Here is a 22,801-nt window from a genome sequence, read left to right on the forward strand (position 1 = left end):
CCTTCCTCCTCCCCCTCCTCCCCCCCTCCTGCCCGCCCACCCGCACGCTCGTCGCCGCCGCGCACCGCACCCGGGAGCCCGACGAGGGCCTGCGCCACTGCCCACCCCACCCCGCCCGGCACGGCGGGCCTGCTCGCGGGCAGTCGATCGCCGCCCCGCCGCTTCCCCGTGCGCGCTCGGGCCTGCCCCAGCCATGTCCAAGCCGCCACCTAAACCGGCCAAGCCAGGTAGGGGAGGGGCGCGGCGGCCCGGCCCGCCGCCCGCTGGCCGCCTCAACGGCTGGGCGCCGCCGCTGCGGGGCGTGGAGCAGCCCGGCGCCTGCTGACACGCGGGCGGTTTGGGAGCCGGGTCTCGGCTGTCAGAGCAGCGAGTCCCGCCGGGGTGGTGGCGGCGGGGACCGCGGGGCAGGGCCGCCTACCTTTCCCGGTCCCGCCGGTCCCGGCGGGGGAGGCGGCCCCTTCTGCCGCCCTGGCGCCAGCGGCCGGCTGGAAGGGGCGGTGAAGCTGCTCTCGGCACGCAGGCATCGCGTCTGGGCGGGATCCCTCGCCTGCTCTGGCTCGGGAGAAGGCACTTCGAGAGTGCCGCCGAGGCAGAGCCGTCGCCCCGGGCCAGACTCCCCGTGTCGCGGGCGGGTTTGCGCGGAGCCCCCCTCAGGCCGGCCTTCCTCCCCGGCGGCGCCCATGGCGCTCGGCGCGGTGGCGCGCCCAGGCAGCGGCTGCTGCCCAGGGGAAGCTTGTGTGGGCTGAAGTGCGCAGGAAGCCCTTCAACCTGTTAAGAAACAGGCGTTAAAATACTCTGACATTTGCCCTGTAATTGCGTGGATGGGCAACATATTGATGCATAAAAGCGGTTTTATAGTGTAGTCTCATACTACATTCTTCCACAGCATCCACCGCTTTACCCTGTAGGACTCCCAGCAGCCAAAATCGCAATGTGTCCTTTGACACGTTCTGGTGCAAACGCGGGCATCTCTCTTTCTAGTGCGTTTGGTCATTGATGCATAAATTTTTGCCGCTGCACCCTTTTCAGATAAATTTAGTGCAAAATCAAAAAATTACAAAAAATAGCAATCACAGATTTTTCTAAAAGTATTTTGAAAACCATTGGAAGTTACACAGTTTTAAACCTTGGTATAGAAATTACATCCTTCAGGTAAACATACATTCTTTTGTCAAAATTTAAGCCAGCAGGTTTAGAGTTTTCATTTTTTAAATAAGGAATTGATCTGGAAAATGCAATTGCTGTTTATCATGTTTGCATATCCTCTCCCAGTATGAAAGGTTACATTCTTACTTTAAAGTTAAAATTAATTGTGAATGTAATTACATAGATAAGACTAGTTGGTGTCTCCCGAAATATGATTATCTGATCCCTAAATACATCTAAATTTCAATATGTTTTGCATTTAGAATAGTGTTTGAAATATGTTTTTTACAAATAATTATATACATAACCTAATGGAGTATTTTAACTAGACAGCTTGTAAAATGAGGTTTTAATTTAAAATTGAATGAGTGCAAACCGTTTAGACTGTTGAAACCATTAGTCGCAACCTACCCACAGAAGCAAAATCTGTTGAAGCTCTCTGACTGTAGAGTGTCATCCTTGAAAGAATTTCCTCTGCCCTGCAGTTTGCTAAGCCTCTTTGAAAACAGCTTACTTGAAATGAGAAAGAGTAATAGAAGCATTGTTGTTGTGGACTCTCACTGAAAATCCATACTGAGGAAATCTGTGGGCTTCTGAAAGGGTGTTGCTCTTAACAGCCAAGTATATAAGAAGAATAGATTTTTCCAATAAAGTTAATAACTTAGGTTTCTGGTTTGCAAAAAGATGAGTTAAATTTAACCTAAGATTTTTAAGGAGTTAAAGGCTCTAGGCCTACCTAACCTGCAGGAGCTATCAGACTAACGCAGACGTGTTATGTCTAATATTAGGTGTCTCACTAGTTTGCCAGAGTGCAGTTTTGTGATATGCTTGATCTGATAAAATGCAGCCAGCCATCAAAAGGACAGGTTCCCTACCTCCTCCACCCCCCCACTATCCCCTTTCCATTCAATTTAGTGACATGACAAGCTGGATCAGTGCTCTGACATTTTATATTAGGTTATTTTTATGTCTGATGAACTTGCTGAGCTGGTTTACCGCAGAAGTGCTTGACAGAGCAAAAGGAAATAGGTGGAAAAAAATGGCTGAAGAAGGAAGAGGAAGAGAATAAGTCTCTCTTGGTAGTGACTTTCAAAGCTGATTAAGGGTAATAAGATTAATTTTGCCAATCTCTAATTTTTGAAGAGAGAAAGTCTTATGGAGGTTGTTGCGTTAATCTTTTTCCATGGCGTTTTGAGGAACAGACTGTCTTCTAGCATACTCCAAAATATTTCTGCAGTTGTATGTCTGGCTTTGTTCTGTTTATAATATCAGTTATGCCTATTCTACTGTCATTGAATCAGGGTTATAGATGTTAAAATGTGCTAATTAAAGACAAATACAGGAACTGCATGTGGTGTAATAGTTGCTACAGCAGCATAATGCTGTCTTTTGGTGGCTTTTAGACTGTAGCTGGTGGAAGGTCTTAGTGCATTTGGTCAAGCTGAGTTAATTTTTCTTCTCTATTACCGGGTATCCAGTCTATAAACTGGGCTATAACCTGTGTCAGGGAACAGCAAGCCTGCTTGCCTTGCTGTTGAATCAGATGGAAGAGAAAACAAGACATTGGTTGCTGTAGTCCTTTCCTTTGTATTCAGGAAAAAAAAAAAAAAAAAAGGTGCAGTCTAGGTAGAGATGGAAGGAGATACAGCAGGTGGCAGGGATGTGAAAATATTTAGTGAAATAAATATTCATCCTTTCTAAAACAGTGGGTGTTCACTGTTCATCACAGGGGTGTTGGACATTAGAGTTGAATGGCTAGATATTGCTGGAAAAAGGAAGGGAAAAGGAAGAAAAACTAACTAGCTATAGCATTGTGTGTTTTTTTTAATACATGAGAGCATTATATCTGACAGAAAGCTCTTCTGTTAATCATGTGGCATGCACAGTACATTAGGATTTCAGTTACAGAGAGGTGGTTTTGACATCAATATAGACAATCTGATGTTTGTCAACACCGGACCTAGTATTTAGGGGTCTGTGGTTAGCCCTTGAGTAAGGGGTCATGGTTGTTTTCAGAGGCTCTAGAAGGCTTTTTATTTCTAGTGTTTTGAGACTTTCTTTTTAAACAAGGGCCTAGCTTTGCTTTTCTCTCAGGGTTCTGTATTATTATTGTTTTCTAGCTGTATTTTCTATTTAGACTTGTTGAAGATACAAAGGAGTGAAGTGGGACAGAGTTGAAAATATCAGAAACTTTCTTTGTCAGCATTATGCAAGGGTAGGGTTTTCCTTCCATCTTTCAAAACCTCTGCTGATGTCTCAAACTACTTTGCAGCATTCACAAACTTCTTAAACATTCTGTGTTGGATATTAATCCTATTTACAGAAGTTATTTATTAAGTCCTTTGAACTTGACAAGCTATACTGGCTTCTGCTAGTTGTCTCCCTGAACAGGGCTCTCTGTCTGCATTTTTTTATTAGAATCTTACATGATGTGCAGCAACATTTTTGGGGAGATGAAAGTATGTTAATATTTTAAAGAAACCTTGATTACTTTCATATTCTCCAGATAGAGTAGGGTTTGTTGATCCTGGTCTACAGTCCTTACAGCCTTTACATTTTATGGAGAAAGACCAGTCTTTGTTTCAATGGAATTACAGTTTTAAATTACTCCAATTGAGAGGAAGGGAGGAGGGAGGCAGGAGGAAGCCTAACATATGTAACGTAAAGGGTTACTATCTTAAAGTAGGTCTGTTGACATTGCAGCCACTAGTAGATGTCACAGTTAAAATAGGATTCTGAACATAAATACTTAGTTTGAATCACAATCAAGTTCACTTCATTTTAATTCTTAGGTAAAATAGGAGCTGTAACAGAATTCACAGGAGCAGAAGACCTGCATTGAGTCATGTGCCTAAGGGTTTAGCAGCAGGCTTAAATTCAGCTTAGGTGATGGTGGTTTGGGTTTCTTCTGTAGTCAAAGAAAGGTTTCTGTTAGCTAGGGAGATGGGAGCATGTGAATATGGGGAGTTACCCTGCGGTCATCAGCCCTAAGGGGAAAAAAACATCAGAGGAACAATTACACAGTTCCAAGTCTGATTTCAACACAAATCTTAAATTTTTGTTTCTGATCCCAAACCTTCTTACTGCAAACTACTGGGGTCACAAACAAGCTTCCTACAAGTGAAGGCATTCTATGTATTTGCAGAAATAACATTGCTAAGAAGTAGATTTCAGTCTCAAACTGTGCCAGTCAAAATTAATTTGTGAAATTCTATTCACACACATCTGTGAGAATATTCTTAATTCTGATTTTTTTCTGTAAACAAATGCTATTTGTTCCTTCCATTCCAGCTGGCTGGGGCAGTCCATGATTGTTCCTGAGCTACCCTAGTTTGTCATCTACACGCTGGCTGGCACCAGTCTACCCTTTGGATTCTTTTCAACATGTACTAGATTTCCTAGGCTTTTCTGTTTGTTTAATACACCCCTCCCCCCTTCCTCCCCTCTGATTTGTTTGCCCTATGTTCACTTCCCCTTTCTAACAAGCACTACTTAGAAATGGAAGATGGTTCTCTAAACAGTGGGGACTCCACTTTTTTCTGTCTTGGTTGTGGCACTCCTTAAATGCTGTTTGGTACTCTATTGGGTCTCTGTGCAAGATCCTGTGAACAAAATGCCAAAATACAAGTTGCCCTCCTGTAAAACTATTTCCACCACTTTTATTCCTACTTGAAGGTATGGGTGTAAAGCACCTTATTTTCCAGTTCCTGAGAAGCCAGAAAAAAATGTCTCAGTCTAGCCATAATGTCCTTCTAATAAAATTGCATGTCTTGTAGGAGACAATGCAAATCATAACATGAACATCTCTTTGCTTGCTAGAGCGAACTGCAAGCATATCACAGATACTCTGATCTGCAGCTTACCTTCGATATTGGCACTTGACCAAAAGGTTGTGACTTCACATTGCTGGTGTACACTGCCAGGTTGTGTAATGCCTTTGCAGGTTCTTAGGCCAACGTTGAGAAAACAAACACGCTGTCCTTTTGCCACCTCGCTTTCTGTGAGGTCAGGCAGAAGAGGCCTTTCTTCAGAGAAACTCATCTGAAGATGTATCAGAATTCATATTCCCAGTTACACATGTTCTGTGAGGTGACTCTAAAACTGGCATAGGCCTAGAACATGCAAACTGACCATTTTCTTCCCCACATCCAAAATCTTCTGCATATTTTCTCTTTTTAGTTCGCTTGTTATAGGTGAGGATTCAAATTAGTTGTTTTCAATCAAGTTGGTGCTAGAGAGAGTACCTGATTCTCAGCTGCTTCTGTGCTGCCTTATGGGAGCACAGAGGAGGATGGCTGGTGACAGTTAGCCCAGGATTACCTTGAACCCTTATAGGGCTTGACAGAGTTGAAGTTTTCTAATCTGTAGATGACCATGGCCAGTTCTAGTGTGTTTACATAAGTTAATAGTTCTGATTTTTATGGTAGTCTAGAATTGCTCACTCTGAATACAGATGCTGCATCAGGATCACTATCAGTGTTGTACAACCTTTTTGTATCAAGGAGATTTGATTCCTCGTCTATGGCAGGAGAAGCAGGGTGTGAAATGCTTACAAAAGACTCGAATCAGTTCACCGGGGCCAAGCCTTGGTAGCTCCTGTGCACATTGGCTTACTGCCATGATTATTTTCTTAACTCAAACAAATGACTCTTCCATCAAGTAGTTTTTTTGGATTGAGAAAGTAATATAAATTGACAGCTAATGAAGCTGCTTTACCTCCCCTTTGGTGCTGGAAGTTCAGCCTAACTCGAATATCTGAATAAGTAATGCCGTGCAGGAACGGATCCTTTTTTCATTATTATTATTTTATTTTATTTTATTTTTTCTTTTAAGGGGGAAAGCAGAGAATGCTTTGTTGGCAAGTTGAGTAAAAGAGGGGACTAATACTAGTGTCGGTGGTATAGAGAAGCTGGGGTAGAAGAACAGAAAGGAAGTGGGGAAAAAAAAGCATCACTGAAAGAAACAGTAACTCCTTGTTGCGAAAGCAGCACTTCTTTGGAAACAATCTTCTGTTAATGACACTGCAATTAAAAATAAACCTCGAAATTGCTAGGAGGAAACAAAAAGCCTCTAGTATTTTGAGAAATTGGTCTTTTTCCTATCACTTTGTATTACAAAGCACAGCAGTGATCTCATTTCCCTTAAGTACATATCAGAGGCTTCATTTTCAAGCTGTTGTTACTGTTTAGTACCTCAGTTTCTTTACTCAGTTTACTCAGTTTCTTTACTTTTATGCACTGAGCTGGGAGAGGGTCATATTAGAAATCTGATTTGCTTGTTTCCTTTCCTCATAAAAGCAGAAGTTTATAGGTGAAGTTATCAAAAATAATTTGAAGGGCGTGAGACCAGCCCAACCTGATAAAGCTGTTTCTTTTATGATGCTGGTTGGAGAGAATTGTTAGTTTGACTCTCTTACCCTGTTGTGTTGCTGGGGAAAGTTTTGGCAAATTGTGGCTTGGCTTGCTAAGAATACTTGTATCTGTTTATTATGTATAATAAGTTACCGGTTTTATTTGTCAGATAGTTTTTTGCAGATGTTTAATGCAAATTCCATGAAAAGGGAAAAGTCAGCCTTGTGGCTAAAGTGTGGGATTGAGAAGAAAACCGCTTAAATTTGTCCCTGCACTTAGAAAAAGATTTGTTGTGGACACATCACTGCACTGTGCCTCCATTTTCTTTGTTTTTAAAAGGGATACTCCCTCATTAGTCATGCTGAGAATAAAGTCGTTAATGTTTGCCTGGTGCCTTGATGTCTTAAAAGATACATGCATCTTCTGGCAGTCAGTCAACTTTGGTAAGTTCAAATCAGTGCTAATGTATTAGTTCTCCATCCTACTTGAATCTTACAACATGGTTCATAGTGGAGAGATGGTAGTAGGGGAAAGCCCAAAAGGTCCTCAGGCACTTTCTAATTTATGCTTATTCCAAAGCACCCGCCAATGCAAGCTCTAAGTCTGTCTGCATGCCTAAGGATGGGCATTGCTAGATAAAAGTACTTCAAGTAATTACAAGTACTCATGTGCCTAGTAAAATACAGTTTGTCAGTATTTGCAGAACAGGGATTCCAGTTTAATGTGGCCTTTGCATCCTTACATTTTGCTGTTTTAAATCGTCTAGACTGATTTTTTTGCATTAAAATTTAGCACAAATAATTGCCATGCCAAGTGCTAAAGTCCTGTTGTTCTTAGCTCTTAAATGCATCAACATAACCAGGCTCAATGTCTGTTTATCAAGAAATATTTAAAAGATTGGTGCCATAATGAGTAGTGTTTAACTCCCATATAAGGTGCTGTAAAATTAATATTAACCAGACCTGCAGTTTTATAGATGCAAATCTGTACTTTGTATTTCATCACAAGAAAATGTTTTGGAATGTGTTGTGCTGTGTGTGACGCCACAGCTTGACATTTGGGGAAGTAACTCTGTTTCAGTTGTATAGAATAAAAAAAAAAAAATAAAAACACACCACAAACCACAAGAAAAAACAACCACGAGTTGCCTTTTGTTTAAACAACATGTAAGCAATACTTTCATCAGCATCAGTGTTTCCATTCTTTTTTTCTTCCCCTTAGGGTATGATAGCTTTAGAAATCCTGTTGACACAGATGCAGTACATTGTTACAGAGAATACATACAACATACACAAATCTGTATTGCTTGCTTTTCCCTTCTTCTGCCATCTTCTCATTTCCCCTTTTAATATTTCTTATTCTTCCCTTTTGTTGTCTGTTTCCTCCTTTTACTTACATAAACCCCTGAAAATTGGTGAGTGATGGTTAAAATTGTCAGTGTGCATTTCTATCGTGCATTTTCTGTCATCTATGTAAGAAAGCCAAGGAGAAGGGACAGTACTCTGTGTCACCCATGTTGTTTTGTCATATCTGGTTCTTTTTTCTTCTTTTTTTTTTCCTTCTTTTTGTTTGACTTCTTTCCAGCTGCAGTTCAGATATTTCATTCTGAAGCTCTTAGGTCTAGGACACATTACTGTCTGCTGTCCTTGTTCATCATCTCTATATGGATAACAAACAGAACAGAGGTTTCATCGTTTTTAGCTGTTGCCACAGTGCAGATATTTAGTTTCTGAGGCAAAGGTCTGAGAAGTGTTGGACCTTTTATGTCTAGGAAACTACTGCTCTGTGAGAGAGAGAACCAGTAAAGCCAAATTGAAATTATGTGGTGTTATTAAAAAATAAGATCAGGGAGGAGCATGCGATACAGCTGCAAATTGGAAGAAGAATCATATATACGGTGTCTGCATGCATTTGGCAACCTAGAAAGTTTATATGGATTAATTTTAGGGTTATACTTCTACATACACTTAGTCCCAAAAAAGCCTGAGACAGAGGACCTCAGAAATGTTTTGCTTAGTAGTTATGCCTTGGTAAATACCGCTTCAGAAACATGTGCTGTGTCATGGCTCTTGCTAGGGAATACCCAGAGGTATTTGAAAACATCTTTTAAGAGCCACCCCAAGACTGTGGGGTATGCTGCAAAATGTCAACTTACACAGTTGAGTACCATCCTCCTTTCTCAAGCTTGTCAGCATATGTACATTTAGACTGACATTTCTAAAGCTCTTAAGTTAACTTTCTGAAATGATCACTACTGTGGGCAGGCTTCTAGATAAGGAGGTAAGGAAGACTATATCTAGCAAAAAACAGGAAAAAAAATTTCTAGCCATGGTTCTTCTCTACATAAAAAGCTTATTCTAGTGACACAAGGAAACCTAGTCTCTCATTACTCAGTTGTCTCGATGTAACATACTATACAAGATTTTGTGTCTGCACACTTAATTGTACAGTACTAACCTTCAGTAGTAAGTTCATCAGTTTCTCTGAGGACACAAAATAGCCTGGGCTAAGTGTGGTCTAAGTAATGCGTTGTCCTGATGGACCGAATACTACTTCAGTTAATCTATATAAACACGTAAAGTATAGTGTAAGAAATACAGCTACATAGTTAAGCTATTTAAAACTAAACAGTTCTACATACTTAAGACTTCAGATATTTAAAGGTAAACAATACAGAACAGTCTGCATAATACATTTCTCCACTAATTCCATGGACTTCAGCAGTTCAGATAATAAAATTATGTAAGATACACATTTCTTCTCCTCTACTCCTATGTTCTGCTTGCTTCTCTTGAAATGTACCTTTGTTGAATTTTTTAAAAAATGTTTATAGGGATGCTGTTGCAGTTTATGCAATTATATTTGTACATCTCTGCATTAAGGTTATCTTTTCTTGGCTTGAATGCTGCTGACAGTCTCTTCAAAACTGCCCTATTAAAATAAACGTTGCCCACTTAGTGGAGTTGTAAACACTATATCTTATTTTAATTATCTGAAGAGAACACCATGTCAGTTGCATGTTCCGTAAATAAGACTTGGTGACCATTTGTCATTTTTCTTAAATGCAGATATTTCTGTGCTGCTGCATTATTTTCCTAATTAGTAACGATTGCAAGTGAGTATGAGAACATGTTGCAGACATTGGTCATTGTTTAGTTTCTTTATTCTTTCCTTAATTCTGTATTATTTGACAAATCTGATATTATGAATAAAAATATATAAAGCATGTATGATGTGTGGTGGTGTATGTCACTGAAACTACGTTTTGCCTCAGAAATTGACAGCAACACTTTAGCTGACTTGCATGATGAGCTATGACGACCTTGTTAGGTGTGCATAACAGGCAGCTTAGATTTAGCTGATCAGCTGGCCCATTTCCTTCAGAACCCGTGCTGCTGGGTTGAGTCTTTTCATAATTTTCATTGACAGAGGCATAGCACACATTTGTTCAACAAGCAGCTTTAAAGGTTAAGGAAAGGAATTTATTTGGATTTGAGGGCTGTATGTGTATGCTGTGCTTAGAAGGCATGATACTGATATTGTTTTGGTTTTTTTGTTCTTTTTTAGGGCAGGTTAAAGTGTTCAGGGCCCTGTATACATTTGAGCCCAGAACGGTAAGTACATCTAGATTTTAGGGTTTTGAGAAGCTTTATTTTAATCTTGTCTATAATAACATTTATTCAGTTCTGCTAGGCTTGGCCTATTATACTTAACTGTACTGTGTTTTCAATGAAAAAGCCTGTTGATGGATATTGGTTCTTAATGTGACTAAAACTGCCTGATTAATCATCACTCTTTTAACTCCAGCTGTTTTTAAAAGCAGCATGCTTTCTTCTCTAGTATCAGTTACCTGCAGTCTTAACATCAGCAGTCTAAGCGATTTTATTCTTTTCTTCCAAAGGGAACAAAGATAATTGAGAACTAAGAGATTTGATGAACTGGGACCAACCAAAAAGGGATGAAGTTAAGAAACACAAGATATATATCTCTGCTTTTGTTGCAGTGGTCTGTTGGAAAGGGCAGTCTTTTTCTTTAGTTGTCAGGAAGGTCATAGATCCAAAAAGTTAGCTGTAGGCAAGTCAGACTACAGTATGAAGACTGTCAGGCCGTTGTCTAGTTGCTAGAGAATTTGAGTTATTGTTCTTTTGAAAAAAGAGCTGAATGTACTCTGTGTTATCCAGGTATACTGTGCACAGATTCAGATTTTTATTTAGTCTTCTATTTTATTTTATTTTTAAAGCCAGATGAACTATACTTTGAAGAAGGAGATATCATTTACATCTCAGACATGGTGAGTCTAAGACATCCCATACAGACTGAATACTTCTGAGATGCAGCATGTCTCATCTGAAATATTTTCCCTTTTCTCTGCAGAGTGATACAAATTGGTGGAAAGGAACTTGCAAAGGGAGGACGGGACTAATTCCAAGCAACTATGGTAATGTCTAGAATATTTTCGTTTGGTAAGATCATTCGCAATCAAAGGAAATTACTAATTAAAAATAACTGATACACTTATTTTCAAATACTGATTACATTATTGGCATTTATCAGTCCTCTACCAGAGTATTTCAGAATACATTTGCAATATCAGTCACCACTGTACATCAGCAATGGACAGGCTGTCTTACATTTTTATAACCTAGAGACAGCTTGAGTTTGCCATGTGTTCATGTTTGTGGTTGTTCAGGTAACAGCAATAGATGTTCTCAGTTTTGAGGGGAAGAACACTTGGATCTAGAGGATGGTTTTACAGACAGCACATGAAACTGATAGGCTTGTCTTCTTGATACCCTCAATGAATGTATTGCAGTAATCTTCTCATTAGCAGCATTTTGGCTATATTCCTTCAATCTGTACATTGCCTTATTTTAAGTCAACCTAAGGATGGACAGCCACAGCCTTTAGTAGCTTTGAGATCAAGAAGTCTGACACAGCATGGGGTGACTTCCTACAGAGAGAGATAATCAATACTGTAATTGTTAAGTAAACCTGCATATGGACAGGATGCTACAACAGATTGTGAGCAATTCTGTAGACCTCCTTTGATGACTCCGCACCCCCCACCCCCCCTTAATAAATAGGGCTGTTCTGTTTGCCGTTAGTTGGTTTTTAATGAATATATTCAGCCACAGAAGACATTGTTTTCTTGGGGATTGCACCACATTAAATATCCCATACATGCTTGAACTGAATAGAAATTGCTTTTTCAGATTCAACTAAAATCACTTTGCAAAGCCATGAGTACAGACAGCAGAGCACAATTCTTCCAAGTCCTCCCAGGAAATGGAGACAGAGAGGCAGAATAGCAGTGTTACATGACAGATTGCATCAAAGCTGCTAGTAAGTTAGTAACTGTGGTTGCTTTACATTGTCCCTTCTTTACTAGAAGACATTATGGTAGCAATGATATGATTCCCTGCCCTGACTTGTAGTTAGTAGAAATACATTAATGGAAGCCTGGGTGCAGTTATTGAGACCATGGCACTAAGTTTCACTCTAGTTTGTGACTTCCAGACTGATTCTACTCTTGCCACCCGCCAGAGGTGGTCACTGTTACATACAAGAATAGTTTATGTGTGCTTACCTACACTTAAATTTCTTTTGAATATTCAAGTGTGTTATATTTAGAATCAACAATTTACTAATTCAGTTTGTGTTCCCATTAAGATAATTTGGAAAGTTGCTACCAATGTGCTTTACTGAACAGTGATACGAACAAGAGCTTAACTTCCATTTTACGCTGGGTGGGAGGGCTGTGAGGTGGTGGTGTCTCTCTCTGCACATTTGCAAAAATTTCATTTGTAAGCAGAACAGGAGCCTCTGCAGAGCCTAAGAATGGAGAGTACCAGGAACATGTCTTCTGATTTAGACAAACTATGCAAAATCCTCAATGGCCTGCTTCTGCTGGTTGCCACTGTTACAGCTGTGTAGGTTCAGTCTTAACCACTGAAACACTGTGATCTCCTGTGCTCTTCTACAACCCTTTTGCAAAAGATGGAGACAGACCTGAAACTACCAAGTCTCTCATGGGGTCTTGTGCTCCATCTGCTGGGCTTGAAGGAACACATTTGAAAAGACTGTGAATGGAAAAGCTGATGAAAACAGAGTTAGTGTTATTATCTACATTAAAAATACTTTGTCTAAAGACAAAGTTATTTTTAGGCTTTTGAGACAGTGTTGTTAGTGTTAATGATTTCTGCTGGGCACAACAAGCACCACTTAATATGACTATGATATTCTTCTGGCTGCTCTGGGACTGGCTTCTCCCACTCTGCTTTAGGATTCTGTTCACTGTTTGCACCAGTTTTTTTAACCGAAATATCAGAATCTAGCATTTGCATTTTATTTTACTCACAGCTAGAGAGATAAGCATGTGAAGTCTTGCAATTACAAGCATTATGGGAGGAATATACACCAAAATAAGAAAAGATCTGGATAGGCCACACCTGTCCTGAGAGTTTTATTTCTGGTAACTGACTTACATTATATTTGCCTGCATTGCATCTGATTTGATTACAGTAACAGTTTGAGGAACACTCTTTCACATTCACCCTGACTCCTGTAACAAGCCATAGTGCAAGGGCTTAGAGAGCCTACTCATCTCAGGTTGTACACTGTCCTACTTGTCTGTACCCTATACCCTTAGTAGTAACAGGGTTTTCCACCCAAAAAAGAAGTTTTTAAAAATTTTTCCAGGTCACGGTCCACTTTTAACTGTTTAACAGTGCTGTTCAGTTTCTTTTTGCTGTTGCGACAGCACAGTGACCAGGATCTGTTTACTGCTCCTCTCTAGTAAAACTAAAGCTTTTGAGATGAAGAAAAGGTCTACAGAAGCCTGAACTTCAATCTGCCCATCACTACATTCATTGTTTAAGCAGTTTTGAATTGCAGATCTGCAAACTTCACAGGGAAAATAAAAGATGTCCACAAAACAAATAGTGGATTTTTTTAGTTACTCTTCACAGACTCCGTGGAAATAATTCAGTCACAACTACAGATGGCAAGCTGTAGATTGAAAGCCTAGCCACATGCAACTGCTCAAAACCATCTTACAAGTGTAGAAAGGGAAGTAACAGTCGAGGTGAAATACTGCCATATTCCTGGTGGCTTGCAACCACTGATCAATTTGATGCTCTTCTTTGAAGTTTTCACAAGCTCTTATCTGAATTGCTTTCCCATACACAGGAAATTGAAGTGCATCTGACTAATCCATCACTCATAAATCCCCTTTCATGTTAGAATCAAATACGTATTACTGATTCTTCTGGGATAAATCAAAGTTTTATTTCCACACAGGTGTCAATTATCTATCTGCTCAGTTTCAGAAGTAGTTAGAATTTACTCTGTTTCATTTCAGTGGCAGAGCAAGCTGAATCTATTGATAACCCACTGCATGAAGCTGCCAAACGTGGTAAGTGTGATTTAGGTTTTAGTTGTGTAATGTTAAAGGGTGATTTGTTTGTTTTCTACCAAAACAATAACATATTTAGAATTAAGATGTCCTGTCTGTTTTGATCGTCTGGTATCTTGAACAAGTTGTCTGATAAGTTTTGCAGCTTTCAGAAGCTGAGCTGGTTTACAGCCTGGTAGAATTGCCTCTCTGTGATTGTATACACAGAAAAAGAGTTTGGTACCATCCATTTAACTATGTAGGGATCTAAATGTCTTCTGGGAGTGGACAGAAAGATATTTGGTGTGACTTGGTGTCCTGGTTTAACCAGGATAGGGTTAAGTTTCCCCAGCAGTGGGGGGGGGAGATCTAGCCGGGTTATTCAGATACCATTGGGACCTCACATCCTGGCAGGTCACATTTTTCCTGGCACAGGAGCACGGTGCACTCGTGGTTTTGTACATCGTGCTTCTCACTGCTGTATTTGGTAGCTATTTTGCTCTGTTAATTGCCATCACTATTACTGTTATTGTTGTTGTTGTTGTTTGTTGTGTTGCTATTGCACTGCTGTATTAAACCTTTCCTTATTTCAGTCTTGGGGCTTTGTATTTCACTCCCTTTGTGGGGGAGGGGCAGCGGCCGCGTGGTCTCAGACCCCGGCAGGGGCTAAACCACTACACTTGGACTGGTTGTTCTGTGAATTGTAAGTATTGCTGCTAATCACTTTTTCTCCTCATATAGGAGGGCTGACACCCTTCAGAAAAATCTACATGCCTTTAATGGATCTGTTAACTTTTCAAATTAGAAAAAAATCATCAAAACTGAATTTGTCTTTCAGGCAACCTGAGCTGGTTGAGAGAGTGTTTGGATAATCGAGTTGGGGTCAATGGCTTAGACAAAGCTGGAAACACAGCTCTGTACTGGGCATGCCATGGAGGCCACAAAGGTATCAAAGAATTAATTGGAAATGACTGTTCTCTGGGTTTTTTTATTTGCTTGTTAGACTGATGGCTAAAATTGCAGCACTAAACAATAAAGCCAGGTTTTATTTAATGTCATTCTAGTTCTTAAAAGAAAAGTTAAAGCTAGAAGGGAGGTTCAGTTCCATCAAATGCTGTGTGTTTTTTTGTGGCTGATGAAGCATGCATTCTAACCAGTGTAACTGTTAGAAGCAGAGTGGGGAGGACAGACCAAAAAGAAGTGTTGTATTGTTTTGGGTATTTTATGCAATAGTATTTCTTTATGACTAGTGGTTGTTTGCTGAATGCAGTCTGACTGTTACAGATTTTAATTAGCAGATTGGATCGCTCTTTTCATTGAATTTTAACCGAAATTTATGCTATGAATGTGAAAAAGCCTATTTTGTTTCCACTAAATTTTTCCCTTATTCCTGCCCCTGCTGTTTTCTGCAGATATAGTGGATGTTCTGTTTACCCAGGCAAATCTAGAGTTAAACCAACAGGTAGGTTAAACCAACAGACCATTACAGTAGAGGTGTGATGTTATTCACTCTTGGTACTAGCTGAAAGGGGTTTTTTGCTGTATTTTTAATCCTGTTGCTTTTTCCTCTAACTCCACAGAACAAATTGGGAGACACAGCTTTGCATGCTGCTGCATGGAAGGGTTATGCAGATATTGTAGAGATGCTGCTGGCAAAGGGTAAAGATCTTCACTAAAGATTCAACAATCTGCGTGGCAGACTAGATTCCTGAATGTTCATTAATCTGTATTTTTTTAAGTGTTTTTCTATAACCCAGGTACAGTCCTTAACCAGCTTACCTGCCTGACTTTACAAGCCTTGCAGAAAATTTTGGCGGCTGTCTGTAAAGTAGACATCTCACCTGCTCAAGATAAATTTCATCCTGCTTTGCAGGCAAAATTAGGCACTTAACCCCAGAACAGCAATGACATCTGCTTCCTGGAAAGGGAGAGCAGCCAGCAAGTTCCCTAGTCGACTGTAGCTTATGGAAAAGCATTCATTGCTTTTATTCTGCTTCAAAGCAGTCCACAGATGAGATTCCCTTGTTCAACGGTGTTCTATCCATGCTATAGAAACTCATATCATAATGCCATTGCTCAAGAAATAGCTGGGACAATGATTCATTGTGAAAATTTTCCGTTATAAAGGGGCAAGAATAGATCTGAAGAACAATGAGAAGAAACTGGCTTTAGACATGGCAACCAATGCAGCTTGTGCTTCCCTGCTTAAGAAGAAACAGATTGCAGGTATTTCTGATTTTATTACTCTGATACATTTTTTTCTTTTTAGAGGACACTTAATATTTCGACCAAATATCAAAATGTTGATAGCCATAAAGACCACTTGGGAGCTACATGGGCTGAGAGCTGTGCTTGGAAGGGTTTACTTGAGAGGGTTAGTTCAGCAGAGCTGTGATAGAAACCTGTGGTTTATCACATTCAGTGTTGCTGACTCCCCACAAAACGCCATCTTGAGTTCAGACAATGTGGGAAGGGAAGGGGAGGGGAGGGGAGGGGAGGGGAGGGGAGGGGAGGGGAGGGGAAGGGAAGGCCCTTCAGAGTGGAGAGACAGAAAGAAAGCAAGGATGGAAGCCACTTAAAAAGCAGTAAACCACAAGGTACACGGTATGAGAGTAAAATGATGTGGTATGTTCACACTTAAGCCAGTCTTGTTCTTCCAAACTAAGCCAAACACCTACAGACGCTTGTCTTATTTTCTTATTGCTAATTTTAAAAAAATTTTTTATTCCTGTGTCTCTCTGAATGACTTTTTAATAGAGAAGTAAAGAAAGAATGCTTTCAGGTGTTTATCAGAATAGGCTTCCTGCCTCCCACTTCTGTTCATCTCTCCTAATAGCATAGTGTACGTGTACAAAAGTTAAAGCAATGCTAGGCTACTTTAAAACACTGAACAAAGACTGAGTAGTTCAGCATTGCATAATTAATGTTACCTGTAGCTTTCATGGGGCTGAAGTTAGGGTGGAAACCCTATGTGAATTACACATTAAATGAGAAATTACTTACAAGCTGTAACTCTGCCTGTGTTTTTATCAGTGGGATATGCAGTGTAGCAACTGTATTGTCGCAGGACTGGTGAGAACAGAGGGAATGCCATCCTGTGGGTGGTTAGCAGTTATGGGAATTAAATGGTGGAATAGCTGTCTGCAGCTTTAGAAGGCCAGAGAGCATGTGCAGGAAAGATACTGTCCAACATTATGCTAAATCCTGCTAAATCAGGATTTCCCAGAAAACCTTGACAAATTATTTCCAACAGTTTTGACTCTGAAGAAAGCAGTTGTAACATAGGGCAGAATTTCTTCTGTTTCCATATTTTATTCTAATGTTACTTAATCCCTTTTAGGAGCACCTATTTCATCTTTGCCTGTCAATTGTAGGCGCCTGATACAGGAGTATTCTCTCTTTAATGTCCCTAATAGTTGTATTAATGTTTCATTTTCTGATGCTAGGTAACTTATCTTCTACTTCTGGCGCATTTGCTTCACTCCCTCTAAATTAATTTATTTCATGGCTGACTGATTTTTCATCCTTAGTCACTTCACAGAATCACAGAGAATCACAGAATCATCTAGGTTGGAAAAGACTTGAAGATCATCCAGTCCAACCATTAACCTAACATTGACAGTTCCCAACTACAACATATCCCTAAGTGCTATGTCAACCCAACTCTTAAACACCTCCAGGGATGGGGACTCCACCACCTCCCTGGGCAGCCCATTCCAACACCTAACAACCCGTTCTGTAAAGAAATACTTCCTAATATCCAGTCTAAACGTTCCCTGGCACAACTTGAGGCCAGTCCCTCTTGTCCTATCGCCTGTTACTTGGTTAAAGAGACTCATCCCCAGCTCTCTGCAACCTCCTTTCAGGTAGCTGTAGAGGGCGATGAGGTCTCCCCTCAGCCTCCTCTTCTCCAGACTAAACAACCCCAGTTCCCTCAGCTGCTCCTCATACGACATGTGCTCCAGACCCTTCACCAGCTTTGTTGCCCCTCTTTGGACACACTCGAGTAATTCAATGTCCTTTTTGTAGTGAGGGGCCCAAAACTGAACACAGTCATCGAGGTGTGGCCTCACCAGTGCCGAGTACAGGGGTAAGATCACTTCTCTGTCCCTGCTGGCCACGCTATTTCTGATACAAGCCAGGATGCCATTGGCCTTCTTGGCCACCTGGGCACACTGCTGGCTCATGTTCAGCTGGCTGTCAATCAACACCCCCAGGTCCCTCTCTGACTGGCAGCTCTCCAGCCACTCCTCCCCAAGCCTGTAGCGCTGCTGAGGGTTGTTGTGGCCCAAGTGCAGCATCCGGCATTTGGCCTTATTGAACCTCATACAGCTGGCCTCAGCCCATCGCTCCAGCCTGTCCAGGTCTCTCTGCAGAGCCTCCCTACCCTCGAGCAGATCAACACTCCCACCCAACTTGGTGTCATCTGCAAACTTACTGAGGGTGCACTTGATCCCCTCATCTAGATCATCAATAAAGATGTTAAACAGGAGTGGCCCCAAAACCGAGCCCTGGGGGACACCACTCGTGATCGGCTGCCAACTGGATTTAACTCCATTCACCACAACTCTTGGGCCCTTCTTCTATCACCAGTCTGGTACTCTTGCACACTATCTTTTCTTAGTTGCCTTGATACAAGAGCTGATGTTCTCAGTCGAACTGCAATTTCAGTATTAGCTTCCTTGGTTTTCCATCTTAATCTGGCCTTTTATGATCTCTGTGACATCACTGATCTGTATGCTTTTCTTGTATTTTCTTGGTTATTTTTATTCATTCTTCTGTGTCTGTTGATTCTACATTTCAGTATTTCTGATATCTGTGACTGAAAAAATTGTTCTTTTTCAGAGATTCAGTCCAATATTGGTAGTCTTCCTGTCCTCAGTTTCAAATCTGTTCTTATTTAGGTATGTCTTCTATCATAGTCATCTATAAAACACTTTGTTTTGTCCAAAGAAGCTTACTTTGCCTCCACTTCAATGTTCAGTTTAGTGTTTTATGTGTATACACACACATTCAAATGTCATGATTGCTGAAGTATATTCTAAGAAATGAAAGTTATTAAAATCCTCCCATAGAAATGCAAAAAGATTGTGTCATTTGTGCTCCTGAACGAGAGAATGATTTTTATACAGAAGAAATGGGATTTGTCCTTTCTTGAAGTATGGCCCCTTGAGCACAGGGCTCTGCAATTTCTTTATTTTCTTTCCTTTCTTCCTTTGCTACTTCTCTTACTCAAAAAGGAAAAAAAAGTATTTTCCCCTTACATTTCTTTTATCAGAACAGTTGAACAGGTTAGTTTTAAATGTACTCATTTTTCTTCTTCCAGAAATCTAGGATAACATGGTAATCACTTCTGTGAATTATGTCAGTCTTGTTATGCCTGCATCTGATATTTTTAATACTTTGTTTTAATAAGTTATTGCAAAATATGACTGACTAGGACCTTGTGGTTCCTGGCTCTCAGTAGTACAGTATAATACACAGTAGTACAGTATAATCCATATTCCTATTCCCATATATTTGAAAATCAAATAGGCAAATAATAATCTATCACAAAAAGCCCATGCTGTTATCTTTGTACGGTCCCAAAGGTAGATGTAGTTCTCCAGGCACTGCTGCACATCTGGTGAATACACTTTAATACTCCTTTTTTTTGCTTACTGTCCTTCAAAAGCAAAAGCTCATAAGTAGATCTAAGAAAAAATCAGGAAAAAACCTAGGTGAGAAAAGAGGGAGGGGAGAGAATAGATAGAATGTGTTTGATTTTAAGCAGAGAATGGTAGCCACTTAGGCACTCCAAATAAAACCATAGAGGCTCTTCCACCAGCTCACCCAACCTTTCCTTTGCAATTTAAAGGTAATATATATATATAAAATAGAATTAAAGAGTTCCAGCTCTGCTGTACAGGTTCCAAGGAGCCAGAAGATGGCTCTTGAAGGTTGTGAACAGACTAAATTTCATATGTAGGAGATGTGATTACTGGCTTAGCCCTACCTTTGAGATTCACGTCTATAGCTCCATCTTTGTAGCCCTGACATCTCTAAATGATAGAGGGATCAGGTTTCTCAGATGCTGCTTTGCAAGCATCACAAATGTGAGGCTTTTTCTGATTTTTATCCTGGATTAAGAGAGAGCTTTTTTTCTTTCCAGGTACAGTCCGAACATTAAGTAATGCAGAGGAATACCTCGATGATGAAGACTCCGATTAGCTTTTCTCATTCAGTCTGAAGAACTATAACTTGTATTGCCTATGTCATTCTCAAAACATATCTTTACAACTGTAAATATATCTTACTTAGAGCATTGCAGTCTTCCAATATAGCATATAAATGAGAGGGTGAAATCATGCTTCACAAAGCAATAATCTCCATGTGTGCCAGAAGATGCCACATTTTAAATCAGAGTTCCTTAGAAATTATCTCACAGAGGAAGTGTGGCATACCCTTATCGTTGAATGGGCAGAGGACCACCTTCTAAACTCTCAGGTTGCATTTCAGGCCTTCCCAGCAAGTGCCTTGCATGTCTGGAATATGCTCCTCAAACTGAAAGGTCCTGCTGGACAACAGGACGCCATTGCTAACATTTCCCAAAATCTCCCTGGATATAGGTTCCTTTATGCAGATAAAATAATGTGGCAGAGTCAGTACTGGCTGACAGGCATGAAGGGAGATGCTGCTATAGAGAGTCACCGTCTTTTGCCCACATGGAGCCAGCAAGACAGGGTTTGATTTTTTTTTTTTTTTTCCCCCACCCATTCTTTCCTGTACCCCTCTAAGTAAAGGGTAGAATGACATGGGACAATCTGCCCCTGGATGCCTTATCTTCTCTATTGCTGTGGGCCTAATCCCTGAAATGTAAACTCAGGTGAAATGCTTGCTTCAGTCAATTTTGCTTGAGAAATACACTTAATTTTTGACATAGTGACATGATTATTTTGCGTTTTGAAGTGCATTATGCTGAAACTATTCATAGTGAAAGGAAGACAGAATATTTTTCTATTTGTCCTGCCTACTCTTTTTTTTTGGCTAATCTCTTGCTTTTATTTTTTAAATGTGCTATTATATTTTCTCCTAAATTACCTCAAAGCTTAAGTGTGTTTGAAGGAATGAGGGAAGATGTATATCAAATATACCACAGGTATCTTTAGAAAAGATATCTGAAGCTGAATAAACATTTTAAAAATATATTGCTTCTTCCTGTGAATTAAAGAGAACTACAAAAAAATGAGCCATTTTCAAGCTTCCTGCAGAGTTAAATAAGTACTTTCTTCAGATTGCTGAAATACCTGCAGCCAAATATTATACCTTACTGAGGAATACTTCCTTACTGTGATAGTAAGAAAATGTTACAAGTATTTGAGTTATCTCAGTTTTTCAGTTTTTGTTGCTAACTTCCCTATTAGCAATTTTGACAGATTCAGTCCCACACAGCAGTCTGTGATACTTTAAAAAAAAAAAAAAAAAAAAAAAAAAAGCTCTTGTGAAAGATTGGGGATAAATTAAAAGCTCTTGTGAAAGATTGGGGATAAATTAAAAGCTCTTGTGAAAGATTGGGGATAAATGAAAATCACACTAAGTATTCAGAGATTAAAAGATGTCTAGAGCACTCTAACATCCCACTTTTTAAAATATGTTGAACCAGATTTTTGTATTTTTATCATCCTGGAAAGGACTACGTACAGGTAAAGCTTGTTAAATGAGCACTTACCAAAGAAGGCAGCATTTGATTGACTGGAGCGCTCTAAGATAGAGGCATTGCACAAATAGTCATCTGCAGATATAGTTCTGAACTGTTGAAAAGTGTTAAAACCATAGAACAAATGTTTTGGCCCTGTGAAATACTGTGGTCAGTTGAACAGTGATATTTTATTTTTTATGAACTTGAAGATCTTAGAGGGGAAGAAATAAAAACCAAAGCCACCAAGTTTTTCTCTCTAGCTTTCATTAAAACAATTGTTAAACATGATTCATAATAGACAGAGACTGTCCTGCTTCGCATTTATTAGCCAGCTATTTCTACTAGCTCAGACTTTTACCACAGTCAAGCTACATGTTACGCTGCATGCTGCTGATGAACATGATGCAATTTCACAGTGCAAGCAAAAAAGGACTTGTAATAACGAGGCTAGAGAAGCAAGAAGGTTCATGTATGAGACTTTTTCCTGCATAAATGAAGCTCACAAGGTTAAAATTCTTCAGTGTCACAGGACGTGGAGAGAATGGCTCTTCCCAAGTCGCCATTTTCTCTATTAAGCTTTGTAGGCAGAGTTTGTGTTCATAAATAATTTAATGTGATGTCTTCTCCTGTCATGGGTTCAACATCCTACAAGTTAATTGCGGCATTTGATTTAAAAATTTGTTGTGCTCATGCCTGTGGAATTAGGTGCTGCTGGAAGACCCTGTGTTCTTCTGCACAGATCTAGATGCTGCAAGGGAAGAATGGTGACAGAAACACAAGTTGGGCCCAAAGGTTGCTTGTGAAGTCCATATTGGAGTGTCCTGAAGGAGGCGTGTTGACATCGCAAGGCAGCTAGCTAGTCCTGTAATTTGTTTCTAGGACCAAATTTTTTTTTTTTTTTCACAACTTTGTTTTTCCTTATGCAACTGTCTACTCATCTTGTGAAATATAAATCACTGTGAAAACTTTAAGGCAATAAATTACTTTTTGCCGAACTCTAGCAGTTAAGTTTTGATTTAAAGAAAAAAACAGAGCAAAAGTCTTATAGCTAGAAGGAATTAAAACTGGAGTAAGATGATACAATGTCTTACTAGTTATGCAAACTGTTGAGATTTGAACTCAGCTGGCAGCCGGACGCCACGTGGCCGACTGTTCACCTCCCCCCTCCCCAGTGAAATAGGGAAGGGAAAAAGAGAATTCGTAGGTTGAATAAAAAGAAAGAATTTACTAAAT

At 40.0% G+C, this 22,801-nt stretch overlaps 1 protein-coding gene across 2 annotated transcripts; it reads left to right on the forward strand.

The window, feature by feature from the left end:
- Positions 1-36: 36 nt before the first annotated feature.
- OSTF1 (osteoclast stimulating factor 1) lies at positions 37-22,563 on the forward strand. Of its 2 annotated transcripts, none has more exons than XM_074812546.1 (10): positions 37-227; positions 10,065-10,111; positions 10,738-10,788; positions 10,872-10,935; positions 13,858-13,911; positions 14,729-14,836; positions 15,303-15,352; positions 15,471-15,549; positions 16,018-16,116; positions 20,042-22,563. In XM_074812546.1, the coding sequence occupies exons 1-10, from the start codon at positions 194-196 to the stop codon at positions 20,098-20,100; spliced, it is 645 nt and encodes a 214-aa protein (XP_074668647.1). In that variant the 5' UTR covers positions 37-193; the 3' UTR covers positions 20,101-22,563. The 2 variants fall into 2 exon arrangements, with proteins under 2 accessions (XP_074668647.1, XP_074668646.1); XM_074812545.1 differs by lacking the exon at positions 37-227 and adding an exon at positions 4,491-6,940.
- Positions 22,564-22,801: the final 238 nt, after the last annotated feature.

This window comes from Strix aluco, chromosome Z, assembly GCF_031877795.1.
Source record: "Strix aluco isolate bStrAlu1 chromosome Z, bStrAlu1.hap1, whole genome shotgun sequence".
NCBI lineage: Eukaryota > Metazoa > Chordata > Aves > Strigiformes > Strigidae > Strix > Strix aluco.

Excerpts from the sequence above, each read along its gene's own strand:
- OSTF1 (XM_074812545.1), top strand. The coding sequence starts at position 6,856 with ATGCTGAGAATAAAGTCGTTAATGTTTGCCTGGTGCCTTGATGTCTTA. Across the intron at positions 13,912-14,728 it reads GCATGAAGCTGCCAAACGTG|GCAACCTGAGCTGGTTGAGA; the intron begins GTAAGTGTGATT and ends TTTGTCTTTCAG. Across the intron at positions 15,550-16,017 it reads AGAGATGCTGCTGGCAAAGG|GGGCAAGAATAGATCTGAAG; the intron begins GTAAAGATCTTC and ends TCCGTTATAAAG.